The sequence below is a fragment of the Thamnophis sirtalis genome, unplaced genomic scaffold, assembly GCF_051295495.1.
Source record: "Thamnophis sirtalis isolate CommonGarterSnake01/CBP01778 unplaced genomic scaffold, rThaSir2_p1.2 scaffold_5, whole genome shotgun sequence".
In the NCBI taxonomy this organism is placed as follows: domain Eukaryota; kingdom Metazoa; phylum Chordata; class Lepidosauria; order Squamata; family Natricidae; genus Thamnophis; species Thamnophis sirtalis.
In genome coordinates, this window is record NW_028261385.1 from 109,626,454 (window position 1) to 109,648,077 (window position 21,624).

Below are 21,624 nucleotides of genomic sequence, written 5' to 3' on the forward strand. Positions count from 1 at the left end.
TGGGAATTCAGGGTCTATCTGAATTATTTTGTATAGAGATTATTTTCCATCAAGATCTTTTTATTAAAGCTACCAATTAAATAGAAAATATTGTTAGTCCTAGACTGAGTCATAAAAACAAAGGATTTAAACATTTTAAAATTCTAATTTAAAGCTATGCATTGTTTTTGAGAATGTATTAATATAATCCACTATGAATATTGCAAGTGTGAAATAAAACTAAAGCTACATACATGCTGCAAAAATTCAGTGTAATCAGATTTTTATGTTGAGTGTTTTTTTAAGGCAGCAGCCAGCCCAATTTGCTGATATGGAAGATAAGCAGTGGTAAGCCACTTCCTAATCATTGTCAAAATCCCTGCCAGAGTCCAGTTCAACACAAAGGCAACTTCGCTTTAACTTTTCTGAGGAGCAGATAAATTAAGTTTTTCTTCTCTACTGGTGTTATCAAAATTGCTAATGACAATATGTTCTCTTTCCTCCTTTATACCTGCTAAATTGCAGGTTGAGGTTACAAAAAACAATGAAATTATTCTCTTCAAGATGTGATACTTTCAGACTTTTCTGTTAGCGCAGGTTCCCCTATTTATATATGTACTCATTGGATTTTTATGCTACCTGTATTACTTTATAAGTAACTCAAGGCAGTGGACATTCCTAATATTTCTTCTTCCTATTTTCCCCACAACAACAACTCTGTAATTGCATTGGGCTGAGAGAGAGTGACTGATCCAAAGTCACAAAGTCAACCAGCTTTCATATTTAAGGCAGGACTAGTACTCACAATCTCCTGGTTCCTAGGCCAGCATTTTCACTGCTACACCAAACTGGCTCTTTTAAGGCAAGTAACATTGATTGTTTAAAAGTGTTTAAAATGCTAATAGAAATTATCTTCTGCCAGTTGACTTGAATTTCCTACAAAGGTTTTTATGGGGTGTAGGAAGTTATCACCCAGCTCTCTCCCAGAAAAATGAAATATCCTAGAAAATATTGAAAAGGCACAATATTTCTCTGGATGTGAAAAGGAAGAAACATGTTTTAAAAGACAGAATAGCTGCCTGCAGCCTCCTGCCCATTCCCCTTTGTCAATGAGCCATTAAAGACTGAGCTAGTCCACTTTACATAATAAAGAGTTCTCCCCTTCAGCTCCAGAGATGGGATTAAGGCATGATAATATTGGCCCTTTTACCCAACTCACCACATGGCATCTGAGAACTCAACCAAACCTGGATTCAAAATGCAGCCTAGAGAGTTGCCTCTGCATGGGCCCATGGGAGTTTGACAACCAATCAGAATACAAACTCAAGATCAAAGGCCAGAGGGGGCATAAAACCAGGGACTCGGCTTCTCTTCCTTCCTTGCTTTCCCTTCTCTTCTCCACCAATATTGAAGCATCTGATCACTCAAGCCATGTGGTCCTGTCCACTATTAAAACCATCTTTCCAAGCAGCTTCTATGTCTCCAGTGTCTTTTTCCCCACTTGGAGCCGAACCCAGAAGGACATTTCTTCCAACAGAGGAACAGCCAAATGCAACATTTAGTTACATGTGGACATGAATTGCACTGAGCCATTTGGTTTGTTGTTTTGTTGATTATGCAATCGTGCTACAGTTGGCATCTTGTATGAATGTTATGTATAGGTGACTTTTCACACGCCACTGCCATAGTTAACCATGGTTGTGGAATAAACCTAAATTGGCTGGATTAACACCACACTCAAACACAAAATCTAAAATCATATATACAAACCTGGTATTAACATGCTAAATCACAGTCTGATTTTTCTTCTAAATCTATCTTACTATGGACATTTTATAATGAATTTGGGGGAGAAGAGGAAAGCTAGGATGAAATTAGTTAAGTGAATGTTTTCTCTGAAGTATTTTATGAGGCAGTCTTTTGAAAATAAAATCTTCCCTTCTTCCATAGGATTCTGAGCAGGACTTAGTTTACTGAGAATGAATGGGTTAACTGCCTTGCTCACATGCTATGAGTAGATTCCTCTGAACATTATAGGGTGGATGGACTAATATTTGATGTGGGTGGGAATTTATGTCTCCACCCTTTCCTTACTTTTTGGCTTCCTGTTTTATAAGGAACTTGGATTACCAGGCACAGAAGTTTTACTCTCTTCCCTTTTTGGAAGAGCTACCAAAGGTCACGCAGCCAGGGGCCCACTCTGCAAATGTAAGGGGCAAGATAGCCAAATTATGATCCCACGGGGATTCTTTCAAGTTTTAGTAATTCCGGTAAGTAGAAACTTATGGAAAATGGCTGAAGGAGAAAGTGAAACGAGGGGGGGGGGTGTTCATAAAGGCCAAAGGAGAACATTAGTTACTACTATATTTTATTTTTAATTATTTTGTATTTGTTAATTGAATTGGATGGTTTCTGTGGGCCCAGCACGATATAGGAGAGAATATTGATGTCAGATCTATCAATTTTGTCCTTGTTTGTCTTTCTCTGTTGATTTATTCTTCTTCTCTTGAAGATTTGACAACAATCTTCATAAAACATTGTCTCTGGGAAAAAATATTTTGATGTATGCACCTTTTTTAGTTGATGAGGTCTTTTTGATGAGTATACAGGATTTTATTTGCTTGGATAATGTGTGTTTCATTCTCTAATTTTATGTGAATATATTACTTCAAGGAAGTGACTGTGTTAGAGATAAATGAGAATGATTTTTAGCTCTTTCATTACTATTAACAATTCCCTTAACATCCAGGAGATACTCAAAATAGGGCAGAGTGGCTGTGAATGTTTACTTCCAAACAGGGAACACTTCCAAAAAAATCAAATCAAATCAGTCACACAAATAAATGGAAAATGATTTTAAACAATGTTCCATAGGAATCATATTCGGTTGTTCATTCAGAGGGAAAAAAGCATTTAACTTTTTTTGAAAAGCCAAAATACAGATTTCCAATCGCAAGCCAGCTAAACTTATTAATCAGTCACATAGGAATAAAGGGACTTGTTACATTAAGACCTAAAAGCATTAACACATTAATAGCAGCAGCCCATACTCTGGAAAACTGCCCATCAACTTTCCATAGTACAGATTTCTTAAACTGACTGCAATTGTGGACCTACTGTATACTCTTGATCGATTGGTACACTCCTATCTGTGATCCTATCCTCGGTGATGGAAAAAGGGGATACCTGCCTAGGCAGCCAGATCAGTCTAATCAACACTGGTGGTCAATGAGGTTACAGATGTTACAGCCAGATACCTCTTACTTACATCCAAACTAAAGCATTTGAAAGGTTTTCATTAGAAATGTATGAATATAATACTTAATGCTTTCCTTAAGAAGTAAGAGTTTGATATCATTGAAAGATTTAAAATCCAGACTAATCTAATTTGGTAGTATGCTTCCATATTGTTTTACAAAATGTTTAAATATATTTGTGTTTTTAATAATAGTCTATAGGATTTAATGAAGATGTCAGGGAAAAGTGAATTTACATATCAGTGCAAATGTAAAAAGGAAGACCTTTTGTTATGAAAGTATGATGCAAATTTCATTATCCTAACATCATTGTGGTTAGAAATGGACACCTAATTTAATAAAGTTCATGTTCCTTACCTGGTTTTAGTATATTGTAATTGATATTTTTGTTGTCTTCTGGATGCTGAATTTCTTCATCATTCAATATACAACTAGACAAAGTATCTGGAGAATTAAAATATCTTAGTTTTTAATAACATTTTGCTTTGTATCCATGCTGTTATAATGATTTGCTATACTGTACTGCATTTACCAGTTTGATGTAGTGATTGAGGTGCTGGCCTAGAAATCAGGAACTGAGTTCAAGTCCCACTTTAGGCAAGAACGCCAACTGGATGACTTAGGGCCAGTCACTTTTTCTCAGCTCCACCCACCTCATAGGGTTGTTGTTGTTGGGAAAATATACAGGTGAAACTCAAAAAGTTAGAATATCGTGCAAAAGTTCATTTATTTCAGTAATGCAACTTAAAAGGTGAAACTAATATATGAGATAGACTCATTACATGCAAAGCAAGATAGTTCAAGCCATGATTTGTCATAATTGTGATGATTATGGCTTACAGCTCATGAAAACCCCAAATCCACAAGGATTGTACATAGAACAATATCGGACCTCTGAAAAGTATAAGCATGCATATGTACTTAGTACTTGGTTTGAGCCCCTGTTGAAGCAATTACTGCCTCAATGCGGCGTGGCATGGAAGCTATCAGCCTGTGGCACTGCTGAGGTGTTATGGAAGACCAGGATGCTTCAATAGCGGCCTTCAGCTCTTCTGCATTGTTCGGTCTCATGTCTCTCATCTTTCTCTTGGCAATGCCCCATAGATTCTCTATGGGGTTCAGATCAGGCGAGTTTGCTGGCCAATCAAGCACAGTAATCCCACGGTCATTGAACCAGGTTTTGGTGCTTTTGGCAGTGTGGGCAGGTGCCAAGTCCTGCTGGAAAATGAAGTCAGCATCCCCATAAAGCTCGTCTTCAGAAGTAAGCATGGAGTGCTCCAAAATCTCCTGGTAGACAGCTATGTTGATCCTGGACTTAATGAAGCACAGTGGACCAACACCAGCAGATTACATTGCTCCCCAAATCAACACAGACTGTGGAAACTTCACACTGGACTTCACGCATCTTGCAGTGTGTGCCTCTCCATTCTTCCTCCATACTCTGGGTCCTTGGTTTCCAAGTGAGATACAAAAGTTGCTCTCATCAGAAAAGAGTACTTTGGACCACTGAACAACAGACCAGGTCTGTTTTTCTTTAGCCCAGATAAGACACTTCTGACGTTTGTTGTTCAGGAGCGGCTTGACAAGAGGAATACGACATTTGAAGCCCATGTCCAGGATCCATCTGTATGTGGTGGCTCTTGATGTACTGACTTCAACCTCAGTCCACTCCTTGTGAAAGTCCCCAACACTTTTGAATGGCCTTTTCCTGACAATCTCGCCAGGCTGTGGTCATCTCTGCTACTTGTGCACCTTTTTCTTCCACACTTTTCCCTTCCACATAACTTTCTATTAATGTGCTTTGATACAGCACTTTGGGAACATCCAACTTCTTTTGCAATTACCTTTTGAGGCTTTCCCTCCTTATGGAGGGTGTCAATGATGTTTTTCTGCACAACTGTCAGGTCAGCAGTCTTTCCCATGATTGTGATTCCTACTGAACCAGACTGAGAGACCATTTAAAGGCTCGGGAACCCTTTTGCAGGTGCTATGGTTTAATTAGCTGATTAGAGTGGGACACTTTGCGCCTAGAATATTACATCTTTTCACAATATTCTAATTTTCTGATATTGTGGATTTGGGGTTTTCATGAGCTGTAAGCCATAATTATCACAATTATGACAAATCACAGCTTGAACTATCTTGCTTTGCATGTAATGAGTCTATCTCATATATTAGTTTCACCTTTTAAGTTGCATTACTGAAATAAATGAATTTTTGCACAATATTCTAATTTTTCGAGTTTCACCTGTAAGAAGAGTATTAGGTATGTTCTCCACCTTGAGTTATTTATAAAAATTAAAAAAGGGGGAAATAAAATAAATAATACATGTACCTCCTATTTGGTGGCATAGGGATAGCAATACATTGGGTTTCAAGGCAAACCCATTTTGGAGATTCAGTCTTGAATACAATCATATGAGCATGCTTTGAATAAAACTGCCTTCTGTCATACTTGCCAAAAAGTACAACATAATGAATGTTTTCCAAGAGACAAACATGATTGTACTGTTGGAGATGAAAATGGTGATTGCTTGAAACAATCAGGACTTTTCTAATCTAAGCAAAAATTCAAAAATGGGGTTAAAAGAGAAGTATATGTACACTGTAAATAAAAAACATGATTGTGATTAAAAATTGCACTTATTTCTATTTTACATATATTTACAATATTTCTATGTTGATCCTATCAACAAGGATTCTGTATATAATACAGCAAAATCATGCTAAAAAGTGTGACATACACATTCTTATTTTTTTTAAATCTCATAGGTGTTCCTTAAACTACCTCAAGGTAGTCCATTGGTGTATCTGCATGGATGCATACAGAAACAGCAAAGCTTTGACTCATTTACAAAATGTAAACAGCATAGGGGCCATCTATATTAAAGAATAGAGGCTGTTACTAAGAAAGCATATCCCAGTACTGTTTGTGGAGGGAGACATCGCCAGTAGCCACTCTCTTGATGACCATTTGGACAGTCAATGAAAAATTGAGGCAATTAATAAAGGATACAAAAGTGATAATTGCAACAAACCTTTATTTTTTAAAACTAACAGACATGGAAGAAAAGAAAGCATGAAAACATGATAGTTGAAATGATGTGATATATGAGAAAAAAAATCTTAAGATAAAGCTTTTTGCAAACATGAGGCTGGGAGGAATCTAGTAAATAATTTTCTCTGTTGACTTCAGATTATAGTTCCAACTAATTAGAAACACTAGGACCTGGGCTAAGGGTTGAGTATGGTGGTGTGAAAGATTAATATAGTTAAGTAATTTAGAGTGTCATCTGAACACTTCTTTACTCTTTTGTATGAATCGAGCCTATCATGTCTTATTCAACAAATTATAGTTTGGATAGGTATCTATTTCTTAGCATGAATTGGGAAACCAGTTTTAATTTCTAAGTAAATATGGAACTGAAGGTAACAGAATAGAATATAATGAGCTGGAAGGGACCTTGGAGGTTTTCTAGTCCAGCCCCCTGCTCAAGGAGGAGAACCTATACTATTTCAGATAAGTGATCGTCTAGAGCAGGGGTGTCCAAATTTGGGAACTTTAAGACTTATGGACTTTGACTCCCAGAATCCCCCAGCCAGCCATGCCATGAATTCCGGGAGTTGAAGTCCACACATCTTAAAGTTCCCAAGTTTGGACACCCCTGCTCTAGAGCAAGGGCGTCAAACTCGCTGCCCACTGGCCAAATGTATCACGTGCTGACCCCTCCCCCCGATTTAGCGAAGGGGGAAAAGTTGTGATATGTCACGTGACAACGACTGACAACATGAGTTTGACACCCCTAGTCTAGAGACTGTTCTTAAAAACATCCAGTAATGGAGGGCCCACAATTTCTGAAGGCAAGCTGGTTAAATGTTTAATTGTCCTCACTGTTAGGAAGTTTCTCCTTAATTCCAGGTTGCTTCCCTCTTTGATTAGTTTCCAATCATTGCTTCTTGTCTGCCCTCTGGTACTCTGGAGAATAATTTGACCCCCCTCTTCTTTGTGGCAGCCCCTCAAGTACTGGAATACTGCTATCATGTCACCCCTAATTCTTCTTTTCTTTAGACTAGCCAAACCCAAATCCTTCAGCCATTCTTTATGTTTTAGTCTCCAGGCCTTTGGTCATCTTAGTTGCTCTTCTCTGAACTTTTTCCAAAGTCTCAACATCTTTTTCTTAGTGTGATGACCAAAATTGGTTGCAATATTCCAGGTGTGGTCTTACTAGAGTTTTATAAAGCTGTGCTAATACTTCACATGATCTTGATTCTATGCCTCTGTTTATACAACCCAGGATTGTATTAGCTTTTTTAGCTACCTCTGCTGGCTCATATCAAGTGATCATCCACTAAGATTCCAAGTCCCTCTCACAGTTATTTTTTTGAGCCATGTCTCATTTAATCTGTACTTATACATTTGATTTTTCCTGCCTAAATATTCATTTTGTTGGATAGGGCCCACTGTTCAAGGTTGTCAATATCTTTTTCAATCTTGAGCTTCTCTTCTGAGGGTTGGCTATTCCTACCAGTTTAGTGTCATCTGCAAATTTGATGAGTTCCCCTTTTATTCCCTAATCTAAGTCATTTACGAAGATAGTGAAGAGTACTGGATGTAAGACAGAACCTTGTGGTACCCACTGCTTTATTTCTCCATGTGGATTTAGTACCATTAAGGATTACTTGTTGAGTATGGTTTGTCAGCCAGCTACAAATCCATCTGGTGGTGATGTTGCCTATTCCATATTTTTCTAGCTTACCAAGAAGTTGTGGTCTGCTTTGTCAGATGCCTTACTGAAATCTAAGTATACTATGTCCACAGCATTTTGCTGGTCTACTAATTTAGTGACTTTATCGAATAATGAAATAAGATTACTTTGGCGTGATCTATTTTTAACAAACCCATGCTGGATACTAGTTACAACATTTTACTGACTAATGCTGAGAAATATTTAGAGTCAATTCAGACACTGTTGTGTTATTATTGTTAAGTTTCCTCTCTCTAAGCCTTGATGCTGAGATTTGTTCAGAAATTTGTTCAGCCTTTAAATTGCACAAGAATTTCAAAACTGCTGGTAAGTCAGTAAAATACAAGAAACTTCCTGAAAGAGGAATGTTTTCTATTTCTCTGTAGAGGACCAATGTAGGAGTCAGATGTTTTCTTCAGCTCATTAATTGTTAATTTTAATTAATCTAATAATTGTTAATTGCTCAAAGAAGGCTGTTACAATCTCAGCAGCTAAAAGACAGTTAAAAAGTTATCTGGCCAGAAAAAAAATGAACAAGGTTTGGCAGTTAGAATGTTATTTTAACTTTTTCAAAATAATTATTATTGCTTTTAAAATAACACAAATAGAACAAAACAAAAGGAACAAAACACAAAGATACGTACATTATAAAAACATCCTTTTCCCATGCTACATTATTTTATGGGGAAATTCAACATTAAAAATTGGGAAAAAGATGGTAATATGGAAAAATTGGATGAAAGCAGAAATATTGACTTGGTAGATGATGAGAACAAATTTTTAACATGTTGCACTGAGACAAATACTGTATTCTATCTGTCTTCATTCTATGTATCTCAGTGACTTCAGCTACAATATTTGTTAACTTTGTATGGAACAGCAGTATTTTCTGCTTCTGAGATGGTGCAAGTCATAAGTGTGAAAAAGAGTCAAGTCACTTTTTTAAAGTGCAATTTTTAAATTTTAGAGTTTTAATTTCAAACGGTGATTAAATGGCCTATGTAACATATTATTTCTTATATATTGAATTTATTTTTTCTGTTGTATCTTTTTCACTTATTTTTAAGCACTAGTGTGTATGTATCTATGTATCATGTATGTATGTATGTATGTATGTATGTATGTATGTGTATGTATGAATGTATCAGTGACGTGCGGTGAGGTTTATGGCTGGTGAGGCAAAAAGAAAGAAAGCGGCTTTTGGCCACCCTGCTGCTATATCCGACATAGAGGCTTCCCATGGGACGCCTCTATGTCAGAGATAGCGGCAGGGCGGCTTTTGCCCACTTTCAAGAAAGCTTTCTTGAAAGCAGCTTTTGCCCGCTTTCTTGAAAGCGGGCAAAAGCCGCCCTGCCTCTATGTTGGACATAGTGCTGGGGCAGCCAAAAGCCACTTTCTAGAAAGAAAGAAAGTGCCAGCCCGCCAGCAGAGGCGGGTAAAAGATCCGCCTCTGCTGGCGGGCTTCCCCAACACAGAGAAAGAAAGCTGGCGGGCTGCCCTCCCTGCCTCTCCCTCTGAGTGAAGAAAAGCACACACACACACACACACACAGACACAAATTACTTACAATTACTAACAAATTACATTAATTTTGAATTCCTCCCCCTCCCTCCGACCCACATACCTTTTCCAGCTGTTTCACAATCACAGAGGATTTCAACTCTGCTCTTGTCTGCCATGATGAAAATGTTAAAATATAGAAGGAAAAAGGCAAGAGCTGCTGTGGTCAGGCTGGGTTAGCTGTTGCCAGAGTCCCCAATGGATGACTCTGCTTAACTGTTTAAAAAAGCCTCTAAAAAAACGCCCTCTACAGGAGGAGGCAAGAGAACCATGTGCCTCATCTACATAAGGAATTTTTCGGCTTTTAACCCTTGCTTAACTCTGCTCGAGTGATCATAAAGTCAGACTAAATGAGGCATGTGGTTCTCCCACCTCCTCCTGTAGAGGGCACTTTTTTTAGAGGCTTTTTTAAACAGTTAAGCACTAAGCAGAGATATACACTGTGACTCTGGCAGCAACTACCTCAGCCTTTTTCCTTTTACATTTTTTTTCTTTTCATGATGACAGTGGTGAGGCTCTGCCTCCCCTGACTGCACGTCACTGGTATGTATGTCTATGAGAATGTTATTTTAACTTTCCAGTTGGATATTGTTATAAGCATAGCTGTATATGCTATTTTCAGAGCAAATAATATGCTTACTAAAATCAATGTTTCCTTGACTAGAAGAAAATAAGAAGTTGAGTGGTTTATGTATAGGTAGTGTGTGACTTACAACGACAATTGAGTCCAACATTTCTGTTACTGAGATATTTGTTAAATGAGTTTTGTCCCATTTTACAATCTTATTTGTCAGAGTTGTAATGTGAATCACTGCAGTTATTAAGTTAGTAACATAGTTGTTAAGTGAATCTGACTTTCCCATTGACTGCTTGTCAGAAGGTTGCAAAAGATGGTCACATGACCATGGGACACTGCACCTGTCATAAATATGAGTCAGGTGCCAAGTGTCTGAATTTTGATCACATGACTGTGAGGATGCCTCAGTGGCCGTAAGTGTAAAAAATGGTTATAAGTCACTTTTTTCAGTGCAATTATCACTAAATGAATTGTAAGTTGAGAACTACCTGTATCATGCTAAATAGTAATTTGGTTCTTTTACTTTGGATTTAATATGCTGTGTGGACTAATTCAACAAAACTTGGGTTAAATCATGGTTTATTATGAGCCACATATGAATTTAATTACCTTATTGGATATGAACTGAAAACCCATATAAATAAAACAGATGAGGAAGTGTTTTTATAAAATTTACAATCCTAGTGCTCTTGCCCTGGTTCACACGAGACTTACTGTAATTGATTTTCCTATTCCTCCACAGATGATACTTTTGCAGCGTGGGGCATCATACAACCTGCAGGACAGTTGCCCATATTTTGTTGTGTAGTGCTGATAGATTCCCTTTTTGTTACATTGGGTTAATTATAGAATATTAAGACATATTAATTAGAGGAGTGTTCTAGGTTTAATAGTCCCTTTTTTCCAAATTGAATTTAATTTGTACTGGTCAGTCAGAATAGCTTATATGCTAATTGTTACAATGGAGTAACCAGATTTGCCTGTTGGAAAATGGAGAATCCTGTGCAATTCAACAAAAAAGAATGAAATGTAAAATGGCTGCTTATTTTTTAATTGTCCTTTTTATAATGCTCCATCCCTTAACTGAATGATCAACAATCTGAATAATATTATTACTCTCACTTTGATAATATGTATTCTAGAATCCATTGCCTTAAATAATATGTCTTTGTGGAGGGTCTAAACGATTAGATCATCAGCCTTTGATAAAAATTGTCTTATTTGCACTGCTATTCTTCACAGGTAAATTTAATCCTGATTCAGATAAGAATTGGGGAATCCTTGGCACTACCGCTCATTTCTGAGCGCATGCAAAACCATGGGGTTTTAGCAGAGAAGAATACCTTCATTCACTCGAATGGAAGAGAGAGAAGAGATATTCAGTGCCAAGTTGGGTACTATCCTCATCCAAAAGACACTCATTGCTGTATTAAGTGCCACAAAGGTATTACTCTAATTTATATTCTATCGTTTGTTTGCATTTCAGTATTTTCAGGATTCTTACCCCTGAAAGATGTTGTATGACACTTTTTCTTTTAAACTTCAACTCACGTATAATATTGGGGGGAAATCTTTTGTAGCAACTAACAGGTTTCCAGTGAAGAAGGAATAGTGGTATCTCTCGTATGTATGTAAAACATATAAGAGAAAATATTAAGCTATACATCTATGACTAAGTTCACACATTCTCATGAGCGCTGCTTGGAAAGTCCAAGCATAGGTTAAATTCTGCCTTCTGCCCAAGAACTGAATTGAATTTCTTTGGCCACGCTCACTATTGCTTGCTCTAGCCAGTTTTTCAATTCAGTCTATTGCCCGGTAGACGTAGTCAGAGAAGCTCCAGCAGTTCTTGACCACATAAGACTCTCTTTTAATATCCACTATTTCCTTTCTATTTCTTAGCGGTATAGTTTTTATTCATAGTTTAATTTTTGTATGATTTTTTTCCCCCTTGTATTTTGCTTTGGGGCAGGTGGGGAGACTTTTAAAGGCCTTTTTTTCCTTTCCTCCCCTTCCTTTCTTCGCCGCGGTGTTCTGGGTCCGCTTGGACGTCGCAGCAGTCAGCAGGACATTTCTCTCAGTCAGCATCCCAAGGTGTGTAGCTTCCTGAAGGGAGCCACCAATCTCCGCCCCCTGGTCATCCATCACTTTCCATCTTAGGAACTTTCCATTGTACTCCGGGTCCTTACCTCCCTTCGAGCCAATCTGCACCTCTAGCCTCAGATATCTAATGTTTAAGACAGTCTTCCTCATAGCCACTACGTCGGCTAGGAGGATATCGGAGCTGGCAGCCCTATCAGTCAGGAAGGATTTATGCATCATTCACCCTGACAGGGTCATCCTCCAACTGAACCCTTCATTTATCCCCCAAATCAACTCCTGGTTCCATCGGGCCCAGGAGGTTATATTGCCGGACTTTTGCCCAAAACCGCAACATCCCAGGGAACGACGTTGGCATACCCTGGATGTCTGAAGAGATCTGAAGAGATATATCAAAAGGACAGCCTCCTTTAGGAGATCCGAAGAACTCTTCATCTCCTTTCAGCCTGCCTCGATGGGCTGCAAAGTCACCTCTTCTACCATCGGTCGCTGGCTCAGAACTTGTATCGCCCTAGCCTATGAACACCAGACCAAGCCATTGCCAAGTCACATAACCACAAGGAGCGCAGCTACCACCGGGGCCTGGGCAACACAAGCTTCACTTGATCCTAAACAGTTGGTATATAATCAATTTTCCAGCTTTATTGAGCAGAATATTAAAAACTGTTGATAATTCTTATAACATTTTGAGGTAATTTTAAAAACAAGCAAAAAAGGAATTCTTACTCTTGGTCACTTGATAAGTGACAATATTTCTGGAAAATTGGATGGATCAGTTGACTTCTAAGTTGAATAAATAAATAAAATGTATAAATGCTGAATAATAATATATGCACTTTGGTATGCCCACCATTTGGCCACAATGGTTTCTAAAACCCCAGAGGCACAGACTGTGTTTGAAAAAGAATTCACTGAACACTGAAAACATAATTTATTAGTATCATAATTTTTTTAAATATACAAAAATAATTTTGGACACTATACTAGCAATTTGGTATAATGAATTGGAATATCCTGCATTGCTCAGTGTTTAACTTCAATAATATATTGGAAGAAAAATTATATCATTTGCTTTTTAAAGATTTTAAGAATTATAAGAAACATTTCATAAGATTTATAAATTTAGCCAAGTTTTTTTCAGATTTATTGGGCCCTTCTGAAAATGTATTTAAAAAGGTTATCGATATTCATCTCTTTTTTAACTGGCTTTATAGTGAAGGAATGCCCATGTTTGGTTCAACATTGTCTAAGTTCAATTAATTATTTAGAAATTGAATAGTAACAATTTGTATTAATACAAAATCAAATATCTGAAACTATGCAATGGCAGTGGAATTTAGAAATTAGAATAACTGATGTTTGTGTTTTTTCTTTGTTCTTTGGTTTTTAGTTCTTTAGTTCTTTTGTTCTTTTTCAATTTCTTTTTTCCCCTTTTTAAGCTTTTGCTTATTTTATCAAAGTTATACTTTGTGTGTCTGTGTACCTGTCTCTGCAGTGCCTTAAAATTGAACAAAAATATTTTCTAAAATGAAACAAAAAGCAGGAAAGATTTAATAAGCCTAAATAAAGATGGTCTGAACTAATGGTGTGAAGGATACATACAGGAAAGTGAAGATATAGGCTTAATTATGAATGTAAAGACTAAAATGTATGTCAGGAAACATGAATTGATTTCATATGGGGTGTTAGTGTTTATGGAAGGAGGAATTCAGAAATATGTTACAGTTCAATTAATGGCAGTAATGAAAGAGCCAGAATGAATTTTAAGGGAAATTGTGCAACATTTTAGAAAAAAATGGAGTTTTTTGTTATTGTTAGGTGGGACAGGAATAGGTATAGAGAGAACAAAGAAAAGAGAACCAGGGGAAAAGACCAGGCTATTGAAAATACTAGAATGAATGAGAATAGTGACTATTGGCATGTTTAGAAAAAGCATAATCATTTTGGAATATTTTTTAAAGTGTACATACATACTATATGGAAGAGAAATGAATATAATTCTAGCAGGAATTGACAAATTTAAAAAATGATAAGTCTAAAAACACAAAAAAACACAAGATATAAGGATGACGAAAGATTCTGAACTCAGTACTGATCACTATTTACTTGTGTCAGTAGTGGATCTTGTGGGAAGAAAAAGAAGTAGAGCAACTGCAGAAAAAAAATTCTGTAGGAAAAGCATAAGAAGACAGATTAATCTAACAGAATGAATGAAAATGAAATGTTAAAGAATCAGGACTTGAATACTGCTTAGAAAAGACAAAAACGAAGTGCCACAAAAGTGTTATTCCAATGGAAAATGTGACAGGATACTTGAGAAGGAGGATTACTATAAAAAACAAGTATGAAAGATACAGGTGGTTCTTGACTTATGACCACAATTGAACCTAACATTTCTGTTGCTAGGTATGACAATTGTTAAGTGACTTTCTTGCCACAGTTGCTAAGTGAGTCACGGTAGTTGTTAAAGTAGTAACAGATTGTTAAGTGAAAATGACTTGCCCATTGACATTGCTTGTCATAAGGGTGTAAAAAGGTGATCCCATGACCTTGGGACACTGCAATCATCATAAATATAAGCCTGTTGCCAAGCGTTTGAATTTTGATTCCATAATGATTCATAAGCATGAAAAGTGATCATGTCACATTTTTTCAGTGTCATTATAACTTCAAATGGTCACTAAATAAAGGGTTATAAGTCGAGGATTACCTAAATAATTTTTATGCAGAGAAAAAATAATAGCAAAGAATGCAATCAAAGATTGCAGAAAAATATTGAGATTGAAGGAGGGTGAGAAAATGTAGAGTAGTTTTAATAAAAATAAAAATGACTTTTATAATGTGTGAAAATGAGGAAGGTCACAGAAACAACTTTGGAGAAACTGTGGTGACATACAAAAAATGTTTTAATGCTGAGCAATGTAGAAAACATTAAAAAGATCCTCCTTAGTTCCCTGGGCTGTAAGAAACAGAGAGAAAGGGGAAAACACAGTGAGGCTTTCAGGTTTCTGTGACTTTAGCCAATATCTGTATAGTACAGTGATGCCTAACCTTTTTGTCATCGCGTGCCGAAAGCACATGTGGTGTGTGCCTGCATCCATAATGTAATGTGCGTGTGACACCACTGCCCCACCTCCGTGCGCATGCGCCAACCTCTACCCCATTTTGGGCCTAGGAGGCCTCCATGCAGCCTCCTGGGACCAAAAGCACCCCCCTGTGCTGCCTTTGCCCCTGTGCACACGCAACCGCCTCACCCGGACCACATATGTGCACACATTTTCCGCATGTGCCCCGCCCCCCACGCTTGTGCAGCAGAGACCTGAAAATTAGCTGGCTAGCAGGAGTTGTGTATGCATGCACGGTGGAGCTGAGCTGGGGTGACAGCTCATATGCCCGCAGAGAGGGCTCTGTGTGCCACCTGTGGCACACGTGCCATAGGTTTGCCATCATGGATATAGTAGAATACTACCATTCTTGGGCAGTTTGTTTCCTGATTCAGTCTACCTCAAATAATTAACAGTAAAGAGCCTTAAGAGGAGCCTCCAGAAGAAAATAAAAATAAAACTGTCCAACTAGTGAACTCAAAACAAGAAAACACTCTCAGGAGATTTGAATTCCCAAAAGTAAAACTTCATTGGAGACACTATACTGGTACTGAAGAAACAAAAGCAGCTCTGGCTTTACCGTGCAAATGCTTGTCTAGTTAAACAATAGCTTCCCCTTCTCATCACCCCTGGGTGATCATGTTGTCCAATTATGAGGTGTCCTTTTGTCCATCTCTTTCTCAAGCACCTGCAATTGTGACTTTGGCTTCCATGCTCTGACGATCTCTGCATATATTTGCCACATTCCATTTCCCCCTTCCCGCCCCCCAGTTCATTGGCAAGTTGAAACGCATTAAGGTTTGAAAGAAGCAAAGTGGTTCAATTTTGACATTCTGGCCCCCTGAAGGAAAAGGCACCAAAAAAATTAAATATAGATTAATTATTGTCATTTAGGTGGTCTTAGCTTTCACTAACCTTTTCAGTCACTGAGGATATTTTGCATGGAACCTTTTTATTAACTTGACTGTGCTAACATTGTGGGAACCTATCCACTCAGCATTAGCTGAGGGATATCCCTTCCAGTGTAATTTCCCCTTAAAATACTTTACGTCCAGTATCTTCTTTATCTCATAATGTTTCCCCCCCCCTCTCCCCCCCACCCCAACACGGGAGGAGGAGTCTTCTCCTCAACTGGCCTTAACATGCAGCCTTGGAAGGGCTTCAATAACCTATGGTGGAATACTGGGTGAACTCGTCTTTTAGATAAATGCAATTCCACTGTAACTGAATTTATAATTTGAACAATTGGTGGAACGCAATTTCTTTACAAGGTTAGTTCAGCTTCAAGTATTTAGTAGACAGATATACTTTCTTCCTAATCCTGAACTCCTTCTGGTGGGCTCTCTTCCGATCTGCCTGTTTCTTTTGTAACCCCCTGGTTTTATTCAGGGCTTTCTGCATATTTCCAAAAGCAGCTTTCAAGGTATCCATCCGTTTAGCTATCATTACAGAGGCCGGGGATTCCCTCCAAAATTCTGGCTTTGGTACAAACTCAAATTCTGTGGTCATTTTAAAAGGGGCGAATCCAGTGCTATTACACACCAAATTATTATAAGAACTTCTGTGAAAGGTAGGAGCTCTGTCCAGTTGGTTTGCTGGTAGTTTACGTAGCAACATAGATATTACTCCACTATTGCATTAGTTCATTCTGCTGTTGGTGCTTGGATGGAACCCCGAACTAAGTCCCTGAGCTTGACCCTATTTGCTTTTAGGAACTCCTGCCAGAATTTTACTGAAAACTGTCTGAAATTATATACATTGGGATTCCTTGCAGCTGGTAGCCGTGTTGCACAAACGTTTTGGCCAGACTCCAGTCTGAGGGAAGTTTCAGACACACGAAGTGTGCTTGTTTTGAAAACAAGTCAACCACAGTCCAAATTACGATACTCCATTACTCTCCAGGAATTCCACTAAATGAAATCCATGGCGATTTCCTCCCATGGTCTTCTGGGATTGGCCACCAGCTGTAAACAACCCAGGAGTCTTCCCTGGCTTGCTTCATGGATGCACACGCTGGGCAGCTGTTTATATAGTTTTCCATGTCTTCCTTCATCATAAGTCACCAGAACTGTCTTTTTGCCAAGCGAAGGGTCTTTACAAACACGAAGTGACCAGCCAGCGTTATGTTGTGGCTCTCTGGCTGGCTGGAACATACAGTTTATCTCCCTTCCACTCCAGTTCCTCCCTCATCGTCAGTGTTGCAGAAAAACAAGTCATACTTCAGTCCTTATTTCAATGTTTTCATATTCTCTACATAATATTGACTTGGTCTGTTATGAATCCATTTCCAACAAATTACCTACAAGAAGACTTGTCTCTTTTGTCAATCTATTACTCCACTGTACTGTATGTGTTTTATTGCATTAAAAATCTTGCCAACTTTCTAGCAAATTGGATAATTCTGAAAAGACTTGGATAATTACAAGGTTGCCAGCAGTACCGACATTGATGTCTCATTAATTTCAGAAACCCTGGACTTAGCAAATAAAGTAGAAACTACCCTTACTAAGATACAGACTACAACAAATAATAATGCTGGCTTATTATACCAAACAAGACGATTGCTGCAGGCAGTGGAACAAAGACTTTTGGAGACGCTCCTCTTAATTAGAAAATGAGTCACTGCACCTCCCTTCCTCTTTAGGCTCCTATACAAGACATTGGTACAAGACATTGCAAAATGATTCTCATCTCAGCACCATCTTAGCATGCATTTCATAGTCTTGAGGATGCTTTATGTGTTATTTATTAATAATTACAATTTGCTGTTTTTACAAGGGACTTGGCTGCCTGAAGCTCTTATTCTTAATGGTTTTGTGGCACTTTTATTAAGAGTGCTCATAGATCCTGGGAAAGGCAGGCTCCCAGGTAGCTTAAGAATCTCCAGCCAGGCATTGAGGGAGATGGGGGAGGGATATTTATAGAACTCTTGGCTTGCAATAGTAACAGAAATGGAAGGGATCTTGAGGTCATCTAGTCTAACCCACTGCTGTCACAAGTGTATTGCTGATAAATGCCTGTACAGTCTCTTCTTAAAAGCCTCCAGTGATGGGGCACCCACAACTTCTGGAGGCAATTTAGATTTAAAACTTTAAAAAAAAACACTGCCCTGGTCAGCACAAGCCTCCCCAGCAAAATCCAAAATGGGGTGGGGTGGGGGAATTGCAGAACTCTCCGACTGCAGTTACTTTAAAAAAAAAAAAACACCACTTGCCACTAATTAGCTTAACGGTCTCCAGCCAGCCACCGAGAGGGAGATGGGGAAGGGATTTACAAAACACTTGGATTGCAATGCTGTCTTTCCCTGAAAATAAGACCCAGTCTTATTTTCTTTTGTGCCCCAAAATAAGCATTTGGGCTTATTTTCGGGGGATGTCTTTTTTTTAATCACCAGGCCTGGCCTAGCCTGGCCAGGTGTTCCACCTCCCCACGCACACACAGGAGGCAGCAACCACACGGAAGCAGACTGCAGCAGGAAGTAAAGGGAGGCAGGCGCCCAAAGGGCACCGCCCTGTGCACTTCAGATCAGCTGCAGGCTGCCATGGAGAGCATAGCTGGTGCCACCACCGTGAGGTGAGAGAACAAGAGAATGATCTGCTCTCTTTCTCCCTCTCACTGCAACGGCAGTGGCAGCTCTTCAGTGCCTGACCAATCAGGATGCCCCACTTTTCCTCTTCCTTCTGCTCGCTCCTCCTCTTCCTTCCCTCGCTCCACTTTTTGTCTGCCCATTGTAGCACAGCGCCCAGGATCTACTTTGACAGTGGTGGGGCTGGTCAAACTCCATTTGTGGCATGGCTGCAGACTACCATGGTGTGGAAGGTAGAAGGCAATCCCACCCACCAGATCAGCCTATCGGGGGTTGGGTGGGGAACTGAGCAATGCTGAAGACAGCTGGAAGTATGGCGTTGAAGTCCTGGAAGATTGTGGGAAGCGCATGCTTAGAAGCAATGATTAATGAGAATTGCAGGCAATGCTGTGCCTTTAAAGTACCGTATCTTCCAATAGCAGTAGCAGTAGACTTATATACCGCTTCATAGGCCTTTCAGGCCTCTCTAAGCGGTTTACAGAGAGTCAGCATATTGCCCCCAACAATCTGGGTCCTCATTTTACCCACCTCGGAAGGATGGAAGGCTGAGTCAACCCTGAGCCGGTGAGATTTGAACCGCTGACCTGCTGATCTAGCAGTAGCCTGCAGTGCTGCATTTAACCACTGCGCCACCTTGGCTCTTATCTTCCAGGGCTTAAACACCACTCTGTTTTCGGCATCGCTTGATTTCCCACCTCCACCACAGCAATGGGGAAAGCAAAAGGCAATCTCTCTCACCAAGACCAGCCAGGTGGGGGTGGGGGTGGGGGTGGCACCAAAAGCATTGCTTCAATCTTCCAGGCCTTGATTACACAAAGGACATTTGCTCTGGAAGAGAGAAAGAAGAGGTTTCTGGGTCCTGCTCAGCAGTCAAAACTTCAGTGCCACACTTCATCTGCTTTCGGCATCACTCGTACTCCCACCCCACCCTTACCAGGCTGGTCTGGGGAGCGGGATTGCCTTCCGCCTTCCCTACTTTTGTGGTCTGTGGTCACACCATGAACGGGGATTGAGCATCCTCCCCAAACCCCACCGCTGTCAAAGTAAATCCTAGGCATTGTGCTGCAGTGGACAGACCAAAAGATAAGCTTTTATCTAAAGGAGAAGGGGGAGTGGGGAGAAAAAAGAGGGAAAACAGCTGAGTGAGAAGTGCCCCACTAGCCACCACTGAAGCACTGCCGCTGCCGCAGCAAGCAAAAAAGAGAGCAAGAGAGCAATCCGATCCAATGTATGTGTGTGTGTGTGTGTGTATGTGTGTGTGTGTGAGAGAGAGAGATCCGATCCAACCTCAGAGAGTTATACTAAGGCTGACGGCGGTGTGCTCTCTCTCACACACACACTCACATACATAGAGAGTTTGATCAGATCATTCTTACTCTCTCACCTCACCTCATGGTGGCGGCATCAGCCATGCTTTCCACGGCGGCCTGCACTGTTTCATCTTCCACACACACCCACTGCCTCACTTCATTCATCTTCATTCACCACTCCTTCTCCTTGCTTGCCGCCACAACGGAGCAGGAGGCTGAGCGATGCACCGATGTGGCATCACAAAGTCAGGCGGGGTGGGTGGGTGGAGGACGAAGCTGCCCCACGCACCCCACACTGCCCTTCAGCCAGGCCACCCTTGCCAAACCCTCATCTCACCACAGGGCAGCCACATCTCCACACTAACGTCCTTTCCAGCTCCATTCTCTGCTGCTGCATGCAGGGCAACAAGAGTAGTTTGTGGAACTATGGTAAAAAAAAAAAATTCAACCAGACCTTCCAACTTCTCACACACAAAAAAAGATCTCGCGTAGTTGGAAGGTCTCATTGAAATTTTAACCTGCAGGTTAGTGAAGGGATGTGGCTGCCCTGCAGTGGGGTGGGGTAGGATAGGGTTAGGGTTTTGCATGAATGCACTCAGGTAAGCCGTTGAAATTGAAATTGAATGAATTTATATGCCGCCCAATCCCGAAGGACTCTGGGCGGCTTACAAAATACAATTCTAAAAAAAAAAAAGTAGAGAAGAAGAAACAGATTTAAAAGAGACACATCATGCACTCAATGTAGGCGGGGCTGGACCTCATTCATGAGGTCAACAGCCCCAGGCCTGCCGGAATAGCCAGGTTTTAGTGGCCTTTCGGAAGGCTGAGAGAGTGGGAAGGGTCCGGATCTCTGGGGGTAGATGGTTCCATAGGGTCGGAGCAGCTACAGAGAAGGCCCTCCCCCGAGGAGTCGCCAGCCGGCATTGTCCAGTCGACGGCACTCGGAGAAGACCCATCCTGTGAGATCTTATCGGCCATTGGGAGGTATGTGGCAGGAGACGGTCTCGCAGATATCCGGGTCCTAGGCCATGTAGGGCTTTAAAGGTGATAACCAGCACCTTGAAGCGCGTTCGGAAACCGATAGGGAGCCAGTGCAGTTGGCGGAGAACACGTAGGGCAGCTTTTATGCCTGTGCCTTGCTCCACCTCCTACAATCAGATGGTGGGCCTTAACTAGGCCTTATTTTGTGGGTAGGGCTTATTTTATGCTCAAGCGTAAAAATTGGGCCAGGACTTGTTTTCATGGTAGGTCGTATTTTGGGGAAAACAAATGTATTTGGTTCCGATTTGCATATAACTTTATGTAAACCCTGCCTCATGACTTGCAAATTATAGTTTGTAGCTTATTACATTGAATAAATCCAGACAATTCTGGTTTGTTGAATAAGCAATAGTTAAATACACTTA

At 39.9% G+C, this 21,624-nt stretch overlaps 1 protein-coding gene across 1 annotated transcript in view; it reads left to right on the top strand.

Moving 5' to 3' along the window:
- Positions 1-2,063: 2,063 nt before the first annotated feature.
- The window catches only part of LOC148045546 (tumor necrosis factor receptor superfamily member 1A-like), a 37,806-nt gene continuing 18,245 nt past the window's right edge, over positions 2,064-21,624 (top strand). The window contains exons 1-2 of the mRNA XM_087716521.1: positions 2,064-2,249; positions 11,361-11,562. Of these exons, the coding sequence (XP_087572647.1) occupies positions 2,211-2,249; positions 11,361-11,562 (241 nt within the window). The 5' untranslated portion in view covers positions 2,064-2,210. The remainder of the gene's footprint in view (positions 2,250-11,360; positions 11,563-21,624) is intronic.